Source organism: Bos mutus, chromosome 24 (genome assembly GCF_027580195.1).
Source record: "Bos mutus isolate GX-2022 chromosome 24, NWIPB_WYAK_1.1, whole genome shotgun sequence".
NCBI lineage: Eukaryota > Metazoa > Chordata > Mammalia > Artiodactyla > Bovidae > Bos > Bos mutus.
This window is the reverse complement of record NC_091640.1, coordinates 25,177,519-25,198,401: the sequence shown is the minus strand read 5'-3', so window position 1 is coordinate 25,198,401 and position 20,883 is coordinate 25,177,519. Positions and strand designations below refer to the sequence as shown.

General features: G+C 41.2%; 1 protein-coding gene across 4 annotated transcripts in view; it reads left to right on the top strand.

Annotated features, from left to right (window-relative positions):
• The first annotated feature begins 704 nt into the window (after nt 1-704).
• The window catches only part of RNF138 (ring finger protein 138), a 39,815-nt gene continuing 19,636 nt past the window's right edge, over nt 705-20,883 (top strand). The window contains exons 1-2 of one of the 4 annotated variants that reach the window (XM_070361607.1): nt 705-893; nt 1,445-1,628. In XM_070361607.1, the coding sequence (XP_070217708.1) occupies nt 740-893; nt 1,445-1,628 (338 nt within the window). In that variant the 5' untranslated portion in view covers nt 705-739. Of the gene's footprint in view, nt 894-1,444; nt 1,629-6,943; nt 7,081-20,883 lie in introns of those variants that run through there. The other 3 variants (XM_070361606.1, XM_070361605.1, XM_070361608.1) reach the window with 3 other exon arrangements.

Genomic DNA, 20,883 nt, shown 5'->3' with positions numbered 1-20,883 from the left:
TTTAGCCCATAGTGGAAAGCTTTAACAAAGCATGGTAATGAAACAAGTGAATTGAGGATGCTTTATGATGTTCTATATTTATTTAGCTCTGTTCATGTAATTGTGACTTCATCTTATTCACTTATCAATTGTGTGGATATATCTGGGAATTAACGGCTCATTAAAAAAAATTTAGTTGATTATGGTAAAACGCCTAGATCCATGCTTCTACCTCATTTTTCTTCGAACCTATCAAACAACAAAACAATGGTGTTGGTGGAAAACTGTATTTGTGACTGTAACTCACTGTGTTACGGTCTAAAGATGAAGTCTAAAGCCTCTCAAGGAGGCTTATCTATAATTTTTTTTCTCCAAAGGTTTAAAATCCCATAACGGATTATTACAGAACACATCTTGGCAAGATCAAAACATTCTGACAAGGACTAACTCTTTAACACTATTAGGCAAGGCTATTCTTTTTAATGGAAAAATTCCTGCAAACACCAATATATTTGATAGGAGTTCCGAGAGACGGGATCCTTGCTGGAGGGAGGCTGGGGTAAAGGTGATCACCCAGCTGGTGATGTCACAAGCTGCTGCGGGCTACAAGCGCCGGTTGCTGTGGAGGCCACATTCCCGCCTCTCCTACACCCCAGGCTCCCCGCTCGCTCGGGCAGAGCGATGACCCGGGAGAGCAGCTGGAGAGGGCGGCGGGATCCCAGTGCACCATGAGCCTCGGGCCCGGCCCCGTTTCGGGCCGATGTGCACCACGTATTCCGCCCGCCTCTCCCCTCCCGGCCTCGGCTGCGAAGGCGGCAACGGCTGGACAAGAAGCCCGACTACGGCGCCGGGCTTCTCTGCGAACACTCGCCCGGGAAGTGGGTTCACTAGCCTCGGGGCTCTGGGGCTTTTAAGTGAGAGTCTATGCTACCTGAGAGCGGGGGGCGGGGCGTGAGGCGGGTGCAGGGAGGTGTGGGGCGGGGAGCCGAGGTACTGGGTAGGTTGCCGCCCGGAGACCGACGGCCGCGCGGGTGGGAGGGGGGATTTCGGGGAGCGAGTGGAGAAAGGAGCCTAAAAGCCCGGGGAAAGGGAGGCTAGAAGCGCAGCAGAGGGCTGAGGGCGGGGCCGCGGAGCCCTGCGGAGCCAGGTGAGGGTGTGGCCCTGGGCGGGGGAAGGGCTAAGAACGCCCTTCCCAGGTGAGAGGGGAGGCTCCTGGCTCGAGCGGAAGCGACAGTGAAGCCAATCGTCGGGCTCTCGGCCACCGCCTCCCGCTAGGCACCGCCTTCCAGTCCTGCCCCTATGGGAGCAGCGCCCCAGGGCACGAGCCTAGCCCGGCGAGTGCGGCCGCTGTAGAGTCTCCGCGCTCGGCCCCGCCCCTCCTGGGCCCCGCCCCCCGGGGCCCCGCCTCCTTCCTGGCGCGAGCAGCTTCCTGACGCGATTCCCCGCCCCCTTCGGGTTCGCGCAGGGAGTCGGGCCCCTGGCCGCCACCGCCACCCCGGCCGCTGCCGCCGCCATCGCCTTCATCCTTCGTCCCCCACCATGGCCGAGGAGCTCTCCGCGGCCACGTCCTACACCGAAGATGATTTCTACTGCCCCGTCTGTCAGGAGGTGCTCAAAACGCCCGTGCGGACTGCGGCCTGTCAGCACGTGTGAGTAGACGCCCCCTCCCCCGCGCGGAGCCGGCTGGTTTTAGGCCCCGCACCCCGCCCTGGACCCTGGGACGCAGCCTGGTGGGAGCCGAGCCCGCCGCGGCCTCCCCTCTCCGCAGCTCGGCGCTGAGGGCCCATTCCCGGTCAATCGGAGGCCGGGCCGCCCTGCCTCCGATCACTGCGCCCGTCCCCCTGAGCCCGAGCCGTCTGGCCCCGGGGCTCCCTCGTCGTCGCGCCCCCGGGGCAGTGCCCAGGCCAGTCCCCATGGCGTCCTCTCTCCTCGAGGCCCCTGCCCTCTGCTGAGGGCCGGGGAGGAACTGCAGAGAACGTGGAGCCTTTTTTGTTTCCTAGCAACCCGAGTGAAGGCTGGGGTGTCGAGTGTCAAAACCGGCCTGAGGTGCCCGCTCGCCGCGACCCCACCCCCCACCCCGGCTCTCAGGTCTCCCTTTTCCTTTCAGGATCTTGGCCGCCCATCGTTCCAGATTTAGAGCTCTTATCTAACTTAGCCTTTCAGTCCCTCTTCACAGACCACCCTTGAGAGTGTTTTAATTGGTTCAAAATTCAGTGCAGGTTGGAATGCTCTAGAATGGATCGGCTTCCCTCATATGTTAGAACTGACAGGATTTCCGGGTATTGAAGTGATAGTTTCCCTTTGTTTTACCATTCTGCTTATTACTTGATTGCTACAACGATGGAAATGAGAAAGACCGCCCTTGTGAGGAATGAACTGAAATGAAGGCTGTAACCGTAGGGAGGGTGATGGAGCACAGCGAGGGGTTGGCTGGTTGAGGTGGCTTGGTGCTGTTCGATTTAGCATATTTAAAGGAAGCACTTCGATAATTAATAGAGGCTGCTAGGATGTCAGTAAGAATTAGAAGGAGCCCTTCTTGTAAAGGTATATAGCACTTCTGACAAACCTGACTGCCGGTCGGGGTCTCTGGGGGAACATTTTAAATAAACACACCAATTCCCAGGCTCCATTCCAAACTTAGAAAAGAATTTCTGGCAGGTGAGGCTTGGAAATCTCGTTTTGAAAAAAATACACCCAGACTTGAAAGTTCTGTGTGCTTGTAAATTGCTGAAAGGAATCGAACCATTTTCTAAATCGATTTCTCTTTCCACTGGGTTCTATAATTTTGTGAAGAATGGGTTGTTGAATTTGGGGTTAGTCTCAAATTTCCTTACAGCTGTTTCTTGATACCCACTCTTCTCACTCTGATTCCAAATCTGTTGTCTTCCTTACTCTTCTGTAGTGCTTGTATGAGCCCAAGAATATGTGACTTTTCTTGATAGAAGTTACACCAGTTACAGTTTTTCCGCTTATGGGAGATGAATGACAGTCTTTATTCCTTTATTATTTGGTGCAACAAATGCAGGTAGTTAAAAGAATATCTTGAAATGTTTAGGACACAGTGTATGCCTTTTGGCTTTTAATCTACAAGTGTTTAACTTGGTTGCTTGCCTGCGCTTGGGCTGGCAGTGGATAGAAGAAAGGGAGGGAAGGAGGGCAAAGTAAGGCAGTAGGTCTTTTTTGGACAGAATCATTTCTAGTATCCATTGGGTCACTGACCTCATGGAGCTCATGGTAATCTCTGCTGCTGCTGCTGCTGTCGCTTCAGTCGTGTCCCACTCTGTGCGACCCCCAACCCACCAGGCTCCCCCGTTCCTGGGATTCTCCAGGCAAGAACACTGGAGTGGGTTGCCATTTCCTTCTCCAATGCATGGAAGTGAAAAGTCAAAGTGAAGTCACTCAGTCGTGTGCAACTCTTAGCGACCCCATGGACTGCAGCCCACCAGGCTCCTGCGTCCATGGGATTTCCCAGGCAAGAGTACTGGAGTGGGGTGCCATTGCCTTCTCCATTCCCCTCAAAATTCCATGCAGTTTGCTCTGGTTCACTTCCCTGTGAGACATTTTGTTAAATCAGACTGTAGTTTGGCTTGACCTAAAGGCTGTGGAAATGAGTGTGGAGATGATTTGTTGAGGGTTTTTCTCAAATCATCTTCTTTGGGCTGGGATGTGGAAATAAAATAGGGACTAGATTTTGGTAAGAGAAATGGACACGTTCTACTTATCCTCCATCCTCTCCTTTACCCACACTGTCCTCCATCAGACACATACACAGTTGCCCTAAGGTTCTGACTAAACAATAAATTAAGGTGGAAGGAGAAAACATTTTCTTTGGAAAGGGTGATAATGGTAGAACAGGGTATTATTAGAAGGAGTTTAGTGGGGAAATAAAATTGTATTGTAAAAACCTAGTTTAGAATGTCATTTGCTCTTCCCCTTTCACAGAGAACAAACCTGGGCCTCAAACAAATTTATATTTAGCTACAAAAGGAATTTTTTGTTCATGAGTAGTGAGAGATGCGGAGAAGGCAATGGCACCCCACTCCAGTACTCTTGCTTGGAAAATCCCATGGATGGAGGAGCCTGGTAGGCTTCAGTCCATGAGGTCGCTAAGAGTCGGACATGACTGAGCGACTTCACTTTGACTTTTCACTTTCATGCATTGGAGAAGGAAATGGCAATCCACTCCAGTATTCTTGCCTGGAGAATCCCAGGGACAGGGGAACCTGGTAGGCTGCTGTTTGTGGGATCACACAGAGTCAGACATGACTGAAGTGACTTCACAGCAGCAGCAGCAGTGAGAGATGAGGTGATGAGAGCTTTGAGCCCCTATGCCATTTCAACGGCAGTGAAGGATTTGCCTATTCTGGTAAAAGGAGCAGATTCATTATCACTGGAATAACTTTACCAAAAAAATAGATTCCCATTTAATCCTCATTCATCCCCTGGTGGCTCAGATGGTAAAGAATCCGCCTGCAATGCAGGAGACCGGGGTTCCATCCTTGGGTTGGGAAGATCCCCTGGAGAAGGGAGTGGCTACCCACTCCAGTATTCTTGCCTGGAGAATTCATGAACAGAGGAGCCTGGCAAGCTACAGTCCATGGGGTCTCAAAAGAGTCAGACATGACCGAGTGACTAACGCAAGAGTAACATTCCTTCAAACAGCTGTTGTTGGATGCCTTCTGGGTGTCAGGTACAGAGAATACAAAGTGCTGTTTCTCTGGAGAATGTTCACAGTTTAATGGAGAAGATCTGTATCTGAATATGAATGGTATGGAATTGAGGAAATTTTATGTGAGCTTTGAAAGCAGGTATCTAAATTAACCTATGAGTAGAGGAGAGAGTTCCTGCATGAAGTAATAGTTTAGGTCAGAATTGGTATTCAAGGTTTGTTGGGGAATACCCTGATTAGGTGTACAGCAAGGGGAGGGGTTACCAGAGATGACTGTTTCCAGGTTATAAAGTTTGGTTGGAGCCAAAGATGAGAGTAGTGAGATGGAGCTTAGAGATGTTGGCAGGAATTTATAGTGTAAGCCAATTTGAATTTCTTGCTGAAAACCATAAAGATCTACTGAATAATTTTGTCAGGGGAGCAGTATGGTCACATTTAAATTTTAGAATACTTATAGTTACTAGCCTGGTCTAGCTTGGTACTGGTGGAATTAGTGAAGAGATCATCATTGCTCTGTCAGAGAAATGATTAGAACTTGAACCAAGGTAACAGTAGAGGGACTGGAGAGAAAAGGTTCCTGACATTTTAAGGAGATTGTGTAAGATTTGATGATTGTCCAGTAGTTAAGTGTATGTACAAAGATCTGGAATGCATGGAACTAAAGCTATGACTACGGATGAAGCCACTGGGGGATGTATATAAATTGAAAGATAGCAGAGATTGAGACGGAACAAAGTGCTGGAGAACACATGTTTAAATGTGGAGTTGAGAAAAAGTGCAGCCTAAGGAGGATTAGACAGAATAGGAAGAAAAATGAGGATAGAGTGTGACAAGCAACCAAGAAGAATTTTAAGGAAAAAGTAGTCAGGAGTGTCAGATGCCTTAGAGTGGTCAGATATTTTGAAAAACACACAAAGATGAATTAACAATATTAAAGTTGAGCAGATATGTTTCAGAAAGTACAGACTGGCATAATGGTAAAGTATTTATCTCTCTTGGTTTTATCCTTTGTAATCTTCAAAGGCTCTTTGAACCAAACCTCCCTTTTTTCCCCCATTCATTCAAAAATCTTTATTTAATACTTACTATGTACCAGGCAGAAACAAAACAAAATTTTTCTCTTTGCTGAACTTACATTCTAGTTGGGAAGGTAGGCAATAGACAACATGACAAATAAGTCATACAGTTTGTTAGAAAGTGTTAAGTACTATGAGCAGGGCTTTACAGAACATTGTAAGAACTTTGGCTTTTACTGAGTGATTTTTTTTTTTTTTTTTTTAGTGTAGGAATTCAGGTGTTTTTTGTTTTTTATTGGGGTATAGTGGCCTTCCAATGTTGTACTGATTTTTGCTGTACAACAAAGGGAAAGCAACTGTATGTACACATTTCCTCTCCCTCTTGGAACCTGCCCCCTCCCCACACCGCCCCCCACAGTCTCCGCATACACCTATCCCACCCATCTAGGTCACCACAGAGCACCAAGCTAAGCTCCCTGTGCGGTACAGTAGTGAACCAAACCTTTGTCTATTTTGAATGGTTAAGGAAATAACTTTGTATGCTGTTAGATCTAAGCTCTATAACTGTGAAAATTACATATGACAAGTTAATGCCTTGCCAGACTCTTAAAAATGGAAGTCTAATCCATTTGCTTTGGTGCATATATGTAAGAAGCATCTTTTATTTACTTATTTTTGTGGCACCAGGCTGCATGCAGGACCTTAGTTCCCTGGCCAAGAATCCAACCTGTGCTCCCTTAAACTGGGAGCATAGAGTCTTAACCACTGGGTGACCAGGGAAGTCCCAGGAAGCATCTTTTAAAATGAGCTGATATAGATCAGCTTCCACTTCTCATTAAGCACAGATTTGTATGATTTTTGTGTGTGTGTTTATGATTCTTTGTTGACCTGCTTTGGATTATCCAGTCCCTGAATTTTCACTTAATGTTTCTTATAATTTGAGCAACTTTATAGGTATCCTGTTTGGGCATTCATGCTCGTATTACATATTTTTAAATTTCTTCTTTTCTGTATACTAATTATAATTCTGAAAGCCAGGCTCATATGGTTTCTTGCTGATTTAATAAATGCTGCTCTAGGCCATCTTTTTCTTAAAGTTTTTGAGACTTTATCTAAATGTTTTTGAAAAATATTTATAAAGTGGTATCATTAAAAAACTATGCTATTTAATTATATAACAGAAGATTGATTTGATTTAGTCTTGAAGACTACCTTGAAATATCTGATTTTTGAAAGTTTTAAGTTATTTTGGGAAATGATTTTGATTATACGCTAGGAAGAGAAAAGATACACAATTTAAAATTAATAGTGAAGCAGGAGCTTGATGGATGGGAAAGTTGCTTTTCTCTTCCAGTGTCTGATCAACCTGTTGTTTGGAGAATGGATAAGGAAAATTCATCTGGCATTTGCTTAAAGGTAGGAGAAATTTAAAGATAACCTTTTAAATTGTTTCACTATCCTAAAGATGCAGGCTCCTTTGATATATCAACATAGTTCTAGTAATCTTGACTTGTACCTTTTTTCCGTCTCATTCTAGTTTGTTTTGAAATAAACTTTGTCTAGCAAATTCAGATAGACTAGTGAAAGGGAGATGAGGAATAAGCAGTTTTGTATCTGAAGAAATGTGCATGGTGGTACAGAGGCAGAAACAGTAAAATGGAGATAAAAGACCTGAATAACTTCCTTTGTGTACCACCCATCACAGTTTATAATCATAATATTTTTGGAGTCAGTTGATTTGATGGATGCCATTTTCTCCAGTTAGACTGGAAGCTCTTAAAAGGCAGCAACCCAGGTCTACTTTTACATACTGAATAATTATATGAATGGATTTGTGTTTGGAGCCCACAGCTTACTAGCTGTATCACTTGGTCAAGTGATTTATCTCCTTTTAGTCTGTTTTCCTCTCCATAAAACAGGGGTAAAAGCAGCCTGTTTCTCAGTGTTATTGCATGGACCAAATGAGGTAATGTTTGTGAATGATAGTAATAATCTTGTATGTATATTTTATAGTTTTCAAAACCCATCAAAATATAAAAATATTTTTAATTTAGTACCTATAGCATCTAACATGAAAAGCTAGATTATTTTTGTAAACAAGAAGGAATCTTATTTCTAGTGTGTTGGTCCATATGTTTAATACCGAAGGTATTATTGTGAATGGAGAATATTGTAATTCACAATTTTAAAGGTACAAAAGGAAATAATATGATTGTCTCCCACAGTCACTGTTACCTTATATATTCTTCCAGAGTGCATACTATATGCACTCTTTTGTACATTGCTATTTTCATGTTTTGGTGTATCGGAGGTTATTCTATATCAGTACATAAAGGGTCTTCTTTTTTTCTCTTTTTTTTCTGGTTGTAGAGTTTTCATTAATTCATTCAGCCAACACTGAGTGTCCATGATGTGCTGACAGTACTATTGTATATTCTAGGGCTCTAGGGGTTCAACAAACCAGACAGAAATTCCTGACCCCAATGGAACATACTGAGTGTTCTAGTATTCTGTTTTTGATGTATCATTATTTATTTAGCTAATCTCTTACCTGATGGACATGTAGGTTGTTTCCAGTCTTTTTGCTGTTACAGATAGTGCCACAGTGATTAAACTTGTATGAATACCATTTCACATGTGAGAGTTTTTCCTGTAAGATAATTCTCACAAGTGGAGTTGCTGGGTCAGAGGGTAAATACAAGGGAATTTGTCAGCTGTGTCACACAAGAATGATTATAGCTATATTGAAGTATTTTGTACATGAAAGGTGCTCATGGTTTTGATTTGAGGACTGTGGATTGTATTTTGGGTTAAGTAAATTTTTGGATTAGGTTAAGGTAGGTTAGCATTCAATGCCTACTAGATTGAAGGCAAAAGGAGAAGTGGGTGGCAGAGAATGAGATGGTTACATAGTATCACTGATTCAATGGACATGAATTTGAGCAAACTCTGGGAGATAGTGGAGGACAAAGGAACCTGGCGTGCTGCAGTCCATGGGGTCACAAAGAGTCAGACATGACTTATGGCTGAGCAACAACTACGTGCCCAGCTCTGTGTTACAGTGCTGGTCATACAGTGGTGTACAGTTAGATATGATCCCTGCCCTCAGAATTGGCATTGATGAGACACATTTTAGTTCAAATAAACACTCAGATAAATGTGTAGTTACAAACCTACAGGTTGAAAGAGCAAGCATAAGAAGGGGAGCAGATCTAGGTGGGTTGGTGAGTGGATGGTTCAGTAGTCAAAGACCTTTCTTGAGGAAGTGAAATTGTTGCTGAGGTTTAAGTGACATGTAGGTGTTAATTTGTGGAGGACTGTGTTTGTATATAGAGTATTTTGGGGTGAGGGAAAATTCAGGGCCTTGTTTTTCAATAAAGAAACACCTTGCCTTAGTCTCTTACAGGTTTATTTATAAAGGTATTTATTTGTTTGGCTGCGCTGGGTCCTCATTGCAACATGTGGGATCTTTTTGTTGTGGCATGCAAACTGTTAGTTGTGGCAAGTGGGATCTAGTTCCCTGACCAGGGCTTGAACCGGGCCTCTGCCTTGGGAGCTCAGTCTTAGCCATTGAACCACCAGGGAAGCCCTGTTTACTTATTTTTTGTAAAGTCTTCGTTTCCTTATCTGTAAAATAAAGGAACTTTTAAACGTTTATTTATTATTAAGAACTTAAGATAATGTATGTTAAGATAAAGTTTCTGGAACCCTGCCTAGCACATGTTAAATGCTCAAAAAATAGTTTCTGCTGTTTGTATAGATGTCATGTTGCTTTCTACAAACCTGGGCTTACACAATGCCATTAATACTATTAAAGTATATCTGTATTTTGCCAGCTTTTTTTGTAAACCAGTATTTTGTTAGTTTAATACAGTTCATAATGGTGTCTAGAAGTCACTTTAAAATGTTTTTTTTTAGTTGCTAGCAAGCTATATGCATTTTTCCATATTAAATATTTATATCCTAATTTATAATTTTATTGTTCAGAATGTGCTTTATGTACATTTGTGGTCATTTCTATGACTGATTCAGTAATAACCCATTGTAATTTATTACTTATTTTACATTATTTTCCTGCCTTTTGTTTGTTTTGGTAGATTACTGTATCTTATTATACATTCAGATTTGAGATACTTGATTCCTTTTATCTAAGTTATAATGCTGTCCATTTTTTTGTTTGTTGAATCTTCTAAAGAAAATTGTCCATTTTCAGACTTACTTGGAATCTACTAAGATATATGGGTTTTTTTGTTTAAACTTTTAGAAATTTTATTTATTTATTTTTATTTTTACTTTACAATATTGTATTGGCTTTGCCATACAGCAGCATGCATCCGCCACAGGTATACACATGTTCCCCATCCTGAACCCCCCTCCCACCTCCCTCCCCATACCATCCCTCTGGGTCATCCCAGTGCACCAGCCCTAAGCTTCCTGTATCCTGCATCAAACCTGGACTGGCGATTCATTTCTTATGTGATATTATGCATGTTTTAATGCCATTCTCCCAGATACATGGTTTTGAATCATTATTAATTTGCCTATCTTATTTAGTTGACCTTAGTATTTCTTAGAGGGTATTCCTTTTCTATTTTTGGTAAAATCTCTTTAGTATATTTGAATTCTTCTAATTTGATTCTTTGGGGATTTTTCACTTTCATTAGTAACTTTTGCTAATTTTTAGCACAGTATCATATGACTTGTTAACTGTTTTGAGATATAGTATATACACACACACAAACTTGGTGCCAGTACCTATGCTGTAAGTCCCATCAAGGTAGGGATTTTCATCACTTTTGTTCCCTGATGTGTCCCTAGTGTCTGTTATGTAGTAAGTACTTAAAGCATATTATTAGGTGAATATTCATTATAATATATGGATAAGTTATTTATTTTGAGATTATTGTAGATTCACATGTAGTTGTAAGAAATAATATACAAATTGTGTACCCTGACCCAGTTTCCCTTAATCATAATGTCTTGTAAATAAAACCAGGATATCTCATTGATAAAGATAAAAAACATTTCCATCACCACAAAGATTTTTCCTGTATTTCTTGTACAGTCACACCCACTTTCCTCTTGATTCCACTCTGTCCCTCCTTCACCCTTGGCAAGCACTAATGTTCTCATGCTCTCTGTTTCCATAATTTTGTCATTTCAAGAATCTTAAATATTGTGCAACTCTGTAAAATACAATAAAAAAATAAAAGCTCACTGAAATGTACGCTTTAAATGGGTGAATGGTGTATGGTATGTGAGTTTTATCCAATAGTTGCTGTTGTTCAGTCGCCCGGTTGTGTCTGACTCTTTGTGACCCCATGGACTGCAGCACACCAGGCCTCCCTATCCTTTATCATCTCCCCAAGTTTGCTCAAGTTCATGTCCATTGCATTGGTGATGCCATATCCAGCCATCTCATCCTCATATTTCAATAGAGCTATTACCAGAGAATGTTATGTAATGTTATATAAATGGAATCAAACAATTTATAACTTTTGGGGATTTCTTTTTTCCCCTCAGCACAATTCTCTAGAGATTCAGGTTTTTGTGTGTTACCATTATTTCCTCTTATTGGTGAATATGCATGCATACATGGTATGGATGTACTGCATTTTGATTAAACATTGATCCACTGAAGGCAATCTGGAATAGTCAGTTTTTGAGTATTTCAAATAGAGCTGCTATAAATAATCATGTACAGATTTTTGTGTGAACATAAACTTTCATTCCTCTAGGATAAATGCCCAAGAACACAATTAGTGGATCATATGGTGGTTGCATGTTTTATCTTTTAAGAAAATGCCAGATCATTTCCTACGGTATCTGTACCATTTAACATTTCCACCAGCAATGTATGAGTGATCCAGTTTCTTTGTATCCTCACCAGCATTTCATGTTGTCAATTTTTAAAAATTTAAGCCATTTCAGTGTGTGCAGTGATATCTGATGACTTTAATTTACATTTTACTAATGGCTAATGATGTTAAACATCTTTTCATGTGCTTGTTTAGTATCTGTATCTTCTCAGGTAAAATTAGCATCATGTCTGTTCAGTTTCTTTTGCCTATGTTTTTAAATTAGATTATTTGCTTTTTCCTTTTCAGCTTTGAGACTTCTTTATGTATTCTAGATACTACTCCTTTGTTAGATACATGATTTACAATTTTTTCCCCCAGTCTTTGGATTCTCTTTTTGTCTTTTTAACAGTCTTTGCACAGCAAACATTTAGGATTTCTATAATGTCCACTTTATCAATTTTTCCTCTTGTGAAATGTGTTTTCAACATTAAGTCTAAGAACTCTGTCTAGCTCTGTATTCTAAATATTTTCTACCTTTTTCTGAAAGGTTTATGTTTTACATTTTGCTCTGTGAATTGGTCTCCTAGGACTGCTATGACAAATTACTACAAACTTGGTGACTTTAAAACAGAAATGAATTTTTTCACAGTTCTGTAGGATAGAAGTTTGAAATCAATTTGAGTTGGCCAAAGTCAAGGTGTTGGCAGGGCCTTGAGAAGCTGGGGGCCACATCACTCCAGTCTTGGCCTCCATCTCAGTATGGCTTTTCTTCTGTGTGTTTGTGTCAGATCTCCTTCTGCCTCTTTTACAAAGACTTGTAGCATTTGGGACCCACTTGGATAATCTCAGCTAATTTCTTCATCCCCAAGCCTTAATGGTAATCAGATCTCTTATAATATAAGGTGATACTATCTTCTCCTGGGAATTAGGAAGTGACTATATCTTTGGATGGCCATAACCCACTTTACTACAGTCTGTGATCTGTTTTGAATTAACTTTATATAAAGGGGCAGTTTGAGTGGAGTTTATTTTTTTGGTCTATGGATTTCCAGTTGCTCTAGCATCATTTATTAAAAAGTCTATCTTTCCTTCATTAAGCTGTTTTTGCACCTTTGTAAATCAGTTTTGCTTTCTAAGATATATTTTTACCGGTCTTTAAGAAGTAGTTTTAGTGTCTATTTAAAGGATAGCTGTGCATAGTTACTAAGATTTGACTTAGGGTTTTTTAGGCCAAGCCACACAGTTTGCATGATCTCAGTTTCTTGACCAGGAATTGAACCCAGGCCACAGAAATGAAGGCTTGAAATCCCAACCACTAGGCCAGCAGAGAACTTCCCCAAATCTTATTCCTATTGTCACTTGTTGTATCCACCTCTGCCCCACAGTTCCCCAGTATATATCACTATTTCTTTGGTATCTTTTCAGAAGTTTTACATATACATAAGCAAATCTGAACATATATTCTTTCCCTTCCCGTAGCATAGTGTACATAAAAATTGTATTCATACTTGCTTACAGCATTTCCCTTAGGGAATATAAAATATAAATAAAGCTAAAATACTCTTTCATGGTTATTGTAATGAGTAGTGTGTACTTTTTTCAGACTAAATTAAAACTTTACATAGAGTATTCTTTCAGATGTTCACATTTGAGTTTTGCCCCAGTCCCATTTTTCCCATAAACTCTTTGATTTTTACTGGATGACTTTGCATAGTGCAGTCATTTCTAGGAATGCATGTGTAATTTTACCAGAACTGAGTCAGAGAGTAAAAGTGCTAACTTTTCTGAGTGTATTTGTGTGTTATCCCAAAGAATGCTGGTATAGAAATATTAATATCAGACAGTACAATTCAGATAGCATGATAAGAAAGAAGGTCATTTCAGTTGGAAAAAAGAAATAATCACGAACTTTTTTGCAGCCACCAACATAATTGTAGATGAGAGCTGACAATTGTTGGGAAGAATTGACAGACCTCGAATTTTTCATCCTTTTAAATGGAACCAGTTTTCACTGGGCCTTAGGAAGTCAAGTGGGCCTTAGGAAGCATCACTATGAACAAAGCTAGTGGAGGTGAAGGAATTCCAGTTGAGCTATTTGAAATCCTAAAAGATGATGCTGTGAAAGTGCTGCACTCAATATGCCAGCACATATGGAAAACTCAGCAGTGGCCACAGGATTGGAAAAGGTCAGTTTTTATTCCAATCCCAAAGAAAGGCAATGCCAAAGAGTGTTCAAACTAACACACAATTGTACTCATCTCACACGCTAGCAGAGTAATGCTCAAAATTCTCCTAGCCAGGCTTCAACAATACATGAACCATGAACTGTCAGATGTTCAAGCTGGATTTAGAAAAGGCAGAGGAACCAGAGGTCAAATTGCCAGTATCCGTTGGATCATAAAATAAGCAAGTGAGTTCCAGAAAAACGTCTCCTTTATTGAGTATGCCAAAGCTTTTGATTGTGTGGATCACAACAAACTGTGGAAAATTCTGAAAGAGATGGGAATACCAGACCACCTTACCTGCCTCCTTAGAAATCTATATGCAGGTCAAGAAGCAACAGTTAGAACCAGACATGGAACATCAGACTGATTCCAAATTGGGAAAGGGGTACATCAAGGCTGTGTATTGTTACCCTGCTTATTTAACTTATATCCAGAGTACATTATGCGAAATGCCGAGCTGGATGAAGCACAAGCTGGAATCAAAATTGCTGGGAGAAATATCAATAACCTCAGATATGCAGATGACACCACCCTTATGGCAGAAAGTGAAGAGGAACTAAAAAACCTCTTGATGAAAACGAAGGAGGAGAGTAAAAGAGTTGGCTTAAAGCTCAACATTCAAAAAACTAATATCATGACATCCAGTCCCATCAGTTCATGCGAAATAGATGGGGAAACAATGGAAACAGTGATAGACTTTATTTTTTTGGTCTCCAAAATCACTGCAGATGGTGACTGCAGCCATGAAATGATAAGATGTGTGCTCCTTGGAAGAAAAGCTATGACCAACCTACACAGCATATTAAAAATCAGATATTACTTAGGTGACAAAGGTCTGTATAGTCAAATCTATGGTTTTTCCAGTAGCCATGTGCGGATGGACCCTGGTGGTCTGCAGTCCAGGGGGTTGCTAAGAGTCGGACACGACTGAGCGACTTCACTTTCACTTTTATGCATTGGAGAAGGAAATGGCAACCCACTCCAGTGTTCTTGCCTGGAGAATCTCAGGGACGGGGGAGCCTGGTGGGCTGCCGTCTATGGGGTTGCACAGAGTTGGGCATGACTGAAGTGACTTAGCAGCAGTAGCAGCATGTGTGGATGTGACAGTTGAACTATAAAGAAAGCCGAGCACCAAAGAATTGATGCTTTTGACTTGTGGTGTTGGAGAAGACTCTTGAGAGTCCCTTGGACTGCAAGGAGATCAAAGTAGTCCATCTTAAAGGAAGTCAGTCCTGAATATTCATTGGAAGGACTGATGTTGAAGCTGAAACTCTACTACTTTGGCCACTTCATGCAAAGAACTGACTCATTGGAAAAGACCCTGGTACTGGGAGAAATTGAAGGAGGAGGAGAAGGGGACGACGGAGAATGAGATGGTTGGATGGCATCACCAACTCGATGGACATGAGTTTGAGCAAGCTCTGGGTGATGGTGATAGACAGGGAGGCTTGGCGTGCTGCAGTCCATGGTGTCACAAAGAGTCAGACATGACTGAGGATAATTACCTTACAGTATTGTGGTTTTTGCCACATATTGACATGAATCAGCCACAGGTGCACATTTGACCCCCCGCTATCCGGAATCCCCCTCCTACTTCCTCTCCACCACATTCCTCTAGGTTGCCCCAGAGCACCGGCTTTGAGTACCCTGCTTCATGCATTGAACTTGCCTTGGTCATCTCTTTTACATATGGTAATATGCATGTTTCAGTAATATTCTCTCAAATCATTCCACCCTTGCCTATCCCAAAGTCCAAAAGTCTGTTCGTTACATCTGTCTCTTTTGCTGCCTTGTATATAGGATCGTTGTTACCATCTTTCTAAATTCCATATATATGCATTAATATGCTGTATTGGTATTTCTCTTTCTGACTTACTTCACTCTGTACAATAGGATCCAGTTTCATCCACTTTATTAAAACTGATTCAAATGCATTCCTTTTTATAGCTGAGTAATATTCCATTGTGTATATGTACCCGCTTAGCCATTCATCTGCCCACGGATATCTAGGTTGCTTCCATGTCTTAGCTGTTGTAAACGGCTCAATGAACTGTTTATAAGTGCTCAATGAACATTGGGGTACATTTGTGTTTTGGTTCTGGTTTCCTCGGTGTGTATGCCCAGCAGTGGGATTGCTGGGTTGTATAGAAGTTCTATTTCCAGTTTTTTAAGGAATCTCCACACTGTTCTCCATAGTGGCTATACCAGTTTGCATTCCCAACAACAGTGTAAGAGGGTTGCCTTCTCTCCAGCATTTATTGTTCGTAGACTTTTGATGGCGGCCTTTCTGACTGTTGTGAGATGATACCTCATTGTGGTTTTCATTTGCATTTCTCTAATAATGATTGATGTTAAGCATCTTTTCATGTGTTTATTAGCCATCTGTATGTCTTCTTTGGAGAAATGTCTTTAGTTCTTTGGCCCACTTTTTTGATGGGGTTCGTTTTTCTGGTGTTGAGCTGCATGAGCTGCTTGTATACTTTGGAGATTAATTCTTTGTTGGGTGTTTCATTTGCTATTATTTTCTCCCATTTGGAATGCTGCATTTTCACCTTGCTAATAGTTTCCTTTGCCGTGCCAAAGCTCTTAAGATTAATTAGGTCGGGAATGGCAAACCACTTCAGTATTCTTGCCTTGAGAACCCCATGAACAGTATGAAAAGGCAAAATGATAGGATACTGAAAGAGAAACTCCCCAGGTCAGTAGGTGCCCAATATGTTACTGGAGATCAGTGGAGAAATAACTCCAGAAAGAATGAAGGGATGGAGCCAAAGCAAAAACAATACCCAGCTGTGGATGTGACTGGTAATAGAAGCAAGGTCCGATGCTGTAAAGAGCAATATTGCATAGGAACCTGGAATGTCAGGGCCATGAATCAAGGCAAATTGGAAGTGGTCAAACAAGAGATGGCAAGAGTGAATGTCGACATTCTAGGAATCAGCGAACTGAAATGGACTGGAATGGGTGAATTTAACTCAGATGACCATTATATCTCCTACTGCGGGCAGGAATCCCTCAGAAGAAATGGAGTGGCCATCATGGTCAACAGAAGAGTCCGAAATGCAGTACTTGGATGCAATCTCAAAAACGACAGAATGATCTCTGTTCGTTTCCAAGGCAAACCATTCAATATCACAGTAATCCAAGTCTATGTCTCAACCAGTAATGCTGAAGAAGCTGAAGTTGAACGGTTCTGTGAAGACCTACAAGACCTTTTAGAACTAACACCCAAAAAAGATGTCCTTTTCATTAGAGGGGACTGGAATGCAAAAGTAGGAAGTCAAGAAACACCTGGAGTAACAGGCACATTTGGCCTTGAAATACAGAATGAAGCAGGGCAAATACTAATAGAGTTTTGCCAAGAAAATGCACTGATCATAACAAACACCCTCTTCCAAAAACACAAGAGAAGACTCTATACATGGACATCACCAGATGGTCAACACCGAAATCAGACTGATTATATTCTGTGCAGCCAAAGATGGAGAAGGTCTATACAGTCAGCAAAAACAAGACCGGGAGCTGAGTGGCTCAAATCATGAACTCCTTATTGCCAAATTCAGACTGAAATTGAAGAAAGTAGGGAAAACCACTAGACCATTCAGGTATGACCTAAATCAAATCCCTTATGATTATACAGTGGAAGTGAGAAATAGATTTAAGGGCCTAGATCTGATAGATAGAGTGCCTGATGAACCATGGAATGAGGTTTGTGACATTGTACAGGAGACAGGGATCAAGACCATCCCCATGGAAAAGAAATGCAAAAAAGCAAAATGGCTGTCTGGGGAGGCCTTACAAATAGCTGTGAAAAGAAGAGAAGCGAAAAGCAAAGGAGAAAAGGAAAGATATAAACATCTGAATACAGAGTTCCAAAGAATAGCAAGAAGAGATAAGAAAGCCTTCTTCAGTGACCAATGCAAAGAAATAGAGGAAAACAACAGAATGGGAAAGACTAGGTATCTCTTCAAGAAAATCAGAGATACCAAAGGAACATTTAATGCAAAGATGGGCTCGATAAAGGACAGAAATGGTATGGACCTAACAGAAGCAGAAGATATTAAGAAGAGATGGCAAGAATACACAGAAGAACTGTACAAAAAAGATCTTCACGACCCAGATAATCACGGTGGTGTGATCACTGGCCTAGAGCCAGACATCCTGGAATGTGAAGTCAAGTGGGCCTTAGAAAGCATCACTACGAACAAAGCTAGTGGAGGTGATGGAATTCCAGTTGAGCTATTCCAAATCCTGAAAGATGATGCTGTGAAAGTGCTGCACTCAATATGCCAGCAAATTTGGAAAACTCAGCAGTGGCCACAGGACTGGAAAAGGTCAGTTTTCATTCCAATCCCAAAGAAAGGCAATGCCAAAGAATGCTCAAACTACCACACAATTGCGCTCATCTCACACGCTAGTAAAGTAATGCTCAAAATTCTCCAAGCCATGCTTCAGCAATACCTGAACCGTGAACTTCCTGATGTTCAAGCTGGTTTTAGAAAAGGCAGAGGAACCAGAGATCAAATTGTCAACATCTGCTGGATCATGGAAAAAGCAAGAGAGTTCCGGAAAAAACATCTATTTCTGCTTTATTGACTATGCCAAAGCCTTTGGCTGTATGGATCACAAGAAACTGTGGAAAATTCTGAAAGAGATGGGAATTCCAGACCACCTGATCTGCCTCTTGAGAAATTTGTATGCAGGTCAGGAAGCAACAATTAGAACTGGACGTGGAACAACAGACTGGTTCCAAATAGGAAAATGAGTTGGTCATGGCTGTATATTGTCACCCTGTTTATTTAACTTATATGCCGAGTACAAAATGAGAAACACTGGACTGGAAGAAACACAAGCTGGAATCAAGATTGCCAGGAGAAATATCAATAACGTCAGATATGCAGATGACACCACCCTTATGGCAGGAAGTGAAGAGGAACTAAAAAGCCTCTTGATGAAAGTGAAAGTGGAAAGTGAAAAAGTTGGCTTAAAGCTCAACATACAGAAAACGAAGATCATGGCATCCGGTCCCATCAGTTCATGGGAAATAGATGGGGAAACAGTGGAAACAGTGTCAGACTATTTTTCTGGGCTCCAAAATCACTATAGGTGGTGACTGCAGCCATGAAATTAAAAGACGCTTACTCCTTGGAAGGAAAGTTATGACCAACCTAGAGAGCATATTCAAAAGCAGAGACATTACTTTGCCAACAAAGATTCGTTTGGTCAAGGCTATGGTTTTTCCTGTGGTCATGTATGGATGTGAGAGTTGGACTGTGAAGTAAGCTGAGCACCAAAGAATTGATGCTTTTGAACTGTGGTGTTGGAGAAGACTGTTGAGAGTCCCTTGGACTGCAAGGAGATCCAACCAGTCCATTCTGAAGGAGATCAGTCCTGGGATTTCTTTGGAAGGAATGATGCTAAAGCTGAAACTCCAGTACTTTGGCCACCTCATGCGAAGAGTTGACTCATTGGAAAAGTCTCTGATGCTGGGAGGGATTGGGGGCAAGAGGAGAAGGGAACGACAGAGGATGAGATGGCTGGATGGCATCACTGACTCGATGGAGGTGAGTCTCAGTGAACTCTGGGAGTTGGTGATGGACAGGGAGGCCTGGCGTGCTGCGATTCATGGGGTCGCAAAGAGTCGGACACGACTGAGTGACTGATCTCTGATCTGATCTGATCTGATATAGAGGTCTTTTGTTTCTTTAGGTAGATTTATTCATAAATATTTTATTCTTTTCATTGCAATTGTAAATGGGATTGTTTTCTTAATATCTCTATTTTTTTATTGTTAGTGTATAGGAATGTGAGGCATTTCTGTGTATTAATTTTATATCCTGTAATTTTAGTATATTTATTGATTAGCTCTAGTAATTTTTTGGTGGTATCTCTAAGGTTTTCTCTGTAGAGGATCATGTCCTCTGCAAACACTGAGAGTTTTGCTGCTTCTATTCCACTCTGGATTCCTTTTATTTCTTTTTCTTCTCCGATTGCTGTGGCTAGGACTTCTAAAACTATGTTGAATAGTAGTGGTGAGCGTGGGCTCCCTTGTCTTGTTCCTAAATTTAGAGAAAATGCTTTCAATTTTTTGCCATTGAGGATAATGTTTGCTCTGGGTTTTATTATATCGAGGTGGAGGCTTCCCTCATAGCTCAGTTGGTAAAGAATCTGCCTGCAGTGCAGGAGACCTGGGTTTCATTCCTGGGTTGGGAAGATCATGTGGAGGAGAAAATGGCGACCCATTCCAGTATTCTTGCCTGGAGAACCCCATGGACAGAGGAGCCTGGCAGGCTACAGTCCATGGGATCACAAGAGTTGGACACGACTTAATGAGTAAACCACCACCATGTTCCTTCTATGCCTGCCTTCTGGAGAGTTTTTATTATAAATGGGTGTTGAATTTTGTCAAAGGCTTTCTCTGCATCTATTGAGTTAATCATATGGTTTTTATTTTTCAATTTGTTAATACGTTGTATCACATTGATTGATTTGTGAATATTGAAGAATTCTTGCATCCCTGGAATAAGGCTCTCTTGGTCATGATGTATGATCTTTTTAATATGTTGCTGGATTCTGTTTGCTAGAATTTTGTTGAGGATTTTTGCATCTTTGTTCATCAATGATAATGGCCTGTAGTTTTCTTTTTTCGTGGCATTCGTTACAAATCTTTGTCTGGTTTTGGTATCAAGATGATGGTGGCCTCATAGAATGAGTTTGGGAGTTTGCCTTTCTCTGCAGTTTTCTGGAAGAGTTTGATTAGAATAGGTGTTAGCGTTTCTCTAAATTTTTGATAGAATTCACTTGTAATCCCATTTGGTCCTGGACTTTTGTTTGTTGGAAGATTTTTGATTACAGTTTTGATGTCCGTGCTTGTGATTGGTCTGTTTAGATTTTCTGTTTCTTTCTGGCTCAGTTTTGGAAGGTTATAGTTTTATAAGAATTTGTCCATTTTTTCCAAGTTGCCCATTTTTTGGCATATAGTTGCTCATAATAGTCTCTTATGATCTTTTGTGTTTGTGTTGTCTGTTGTGATTTCTCCATTTTTATTTCTAACTTTATTGATTTGATTCTTCTCCTTTTTTCCCTGATGAGTCTGGCTAACAGTTTGTCTATTTTATGTATCTTCTCAAGAGTCAGCTTTTAGTTTTGTTGATCTTTGCTATAGTCTCTTTTGTTTCTTTTTCATTTACTTC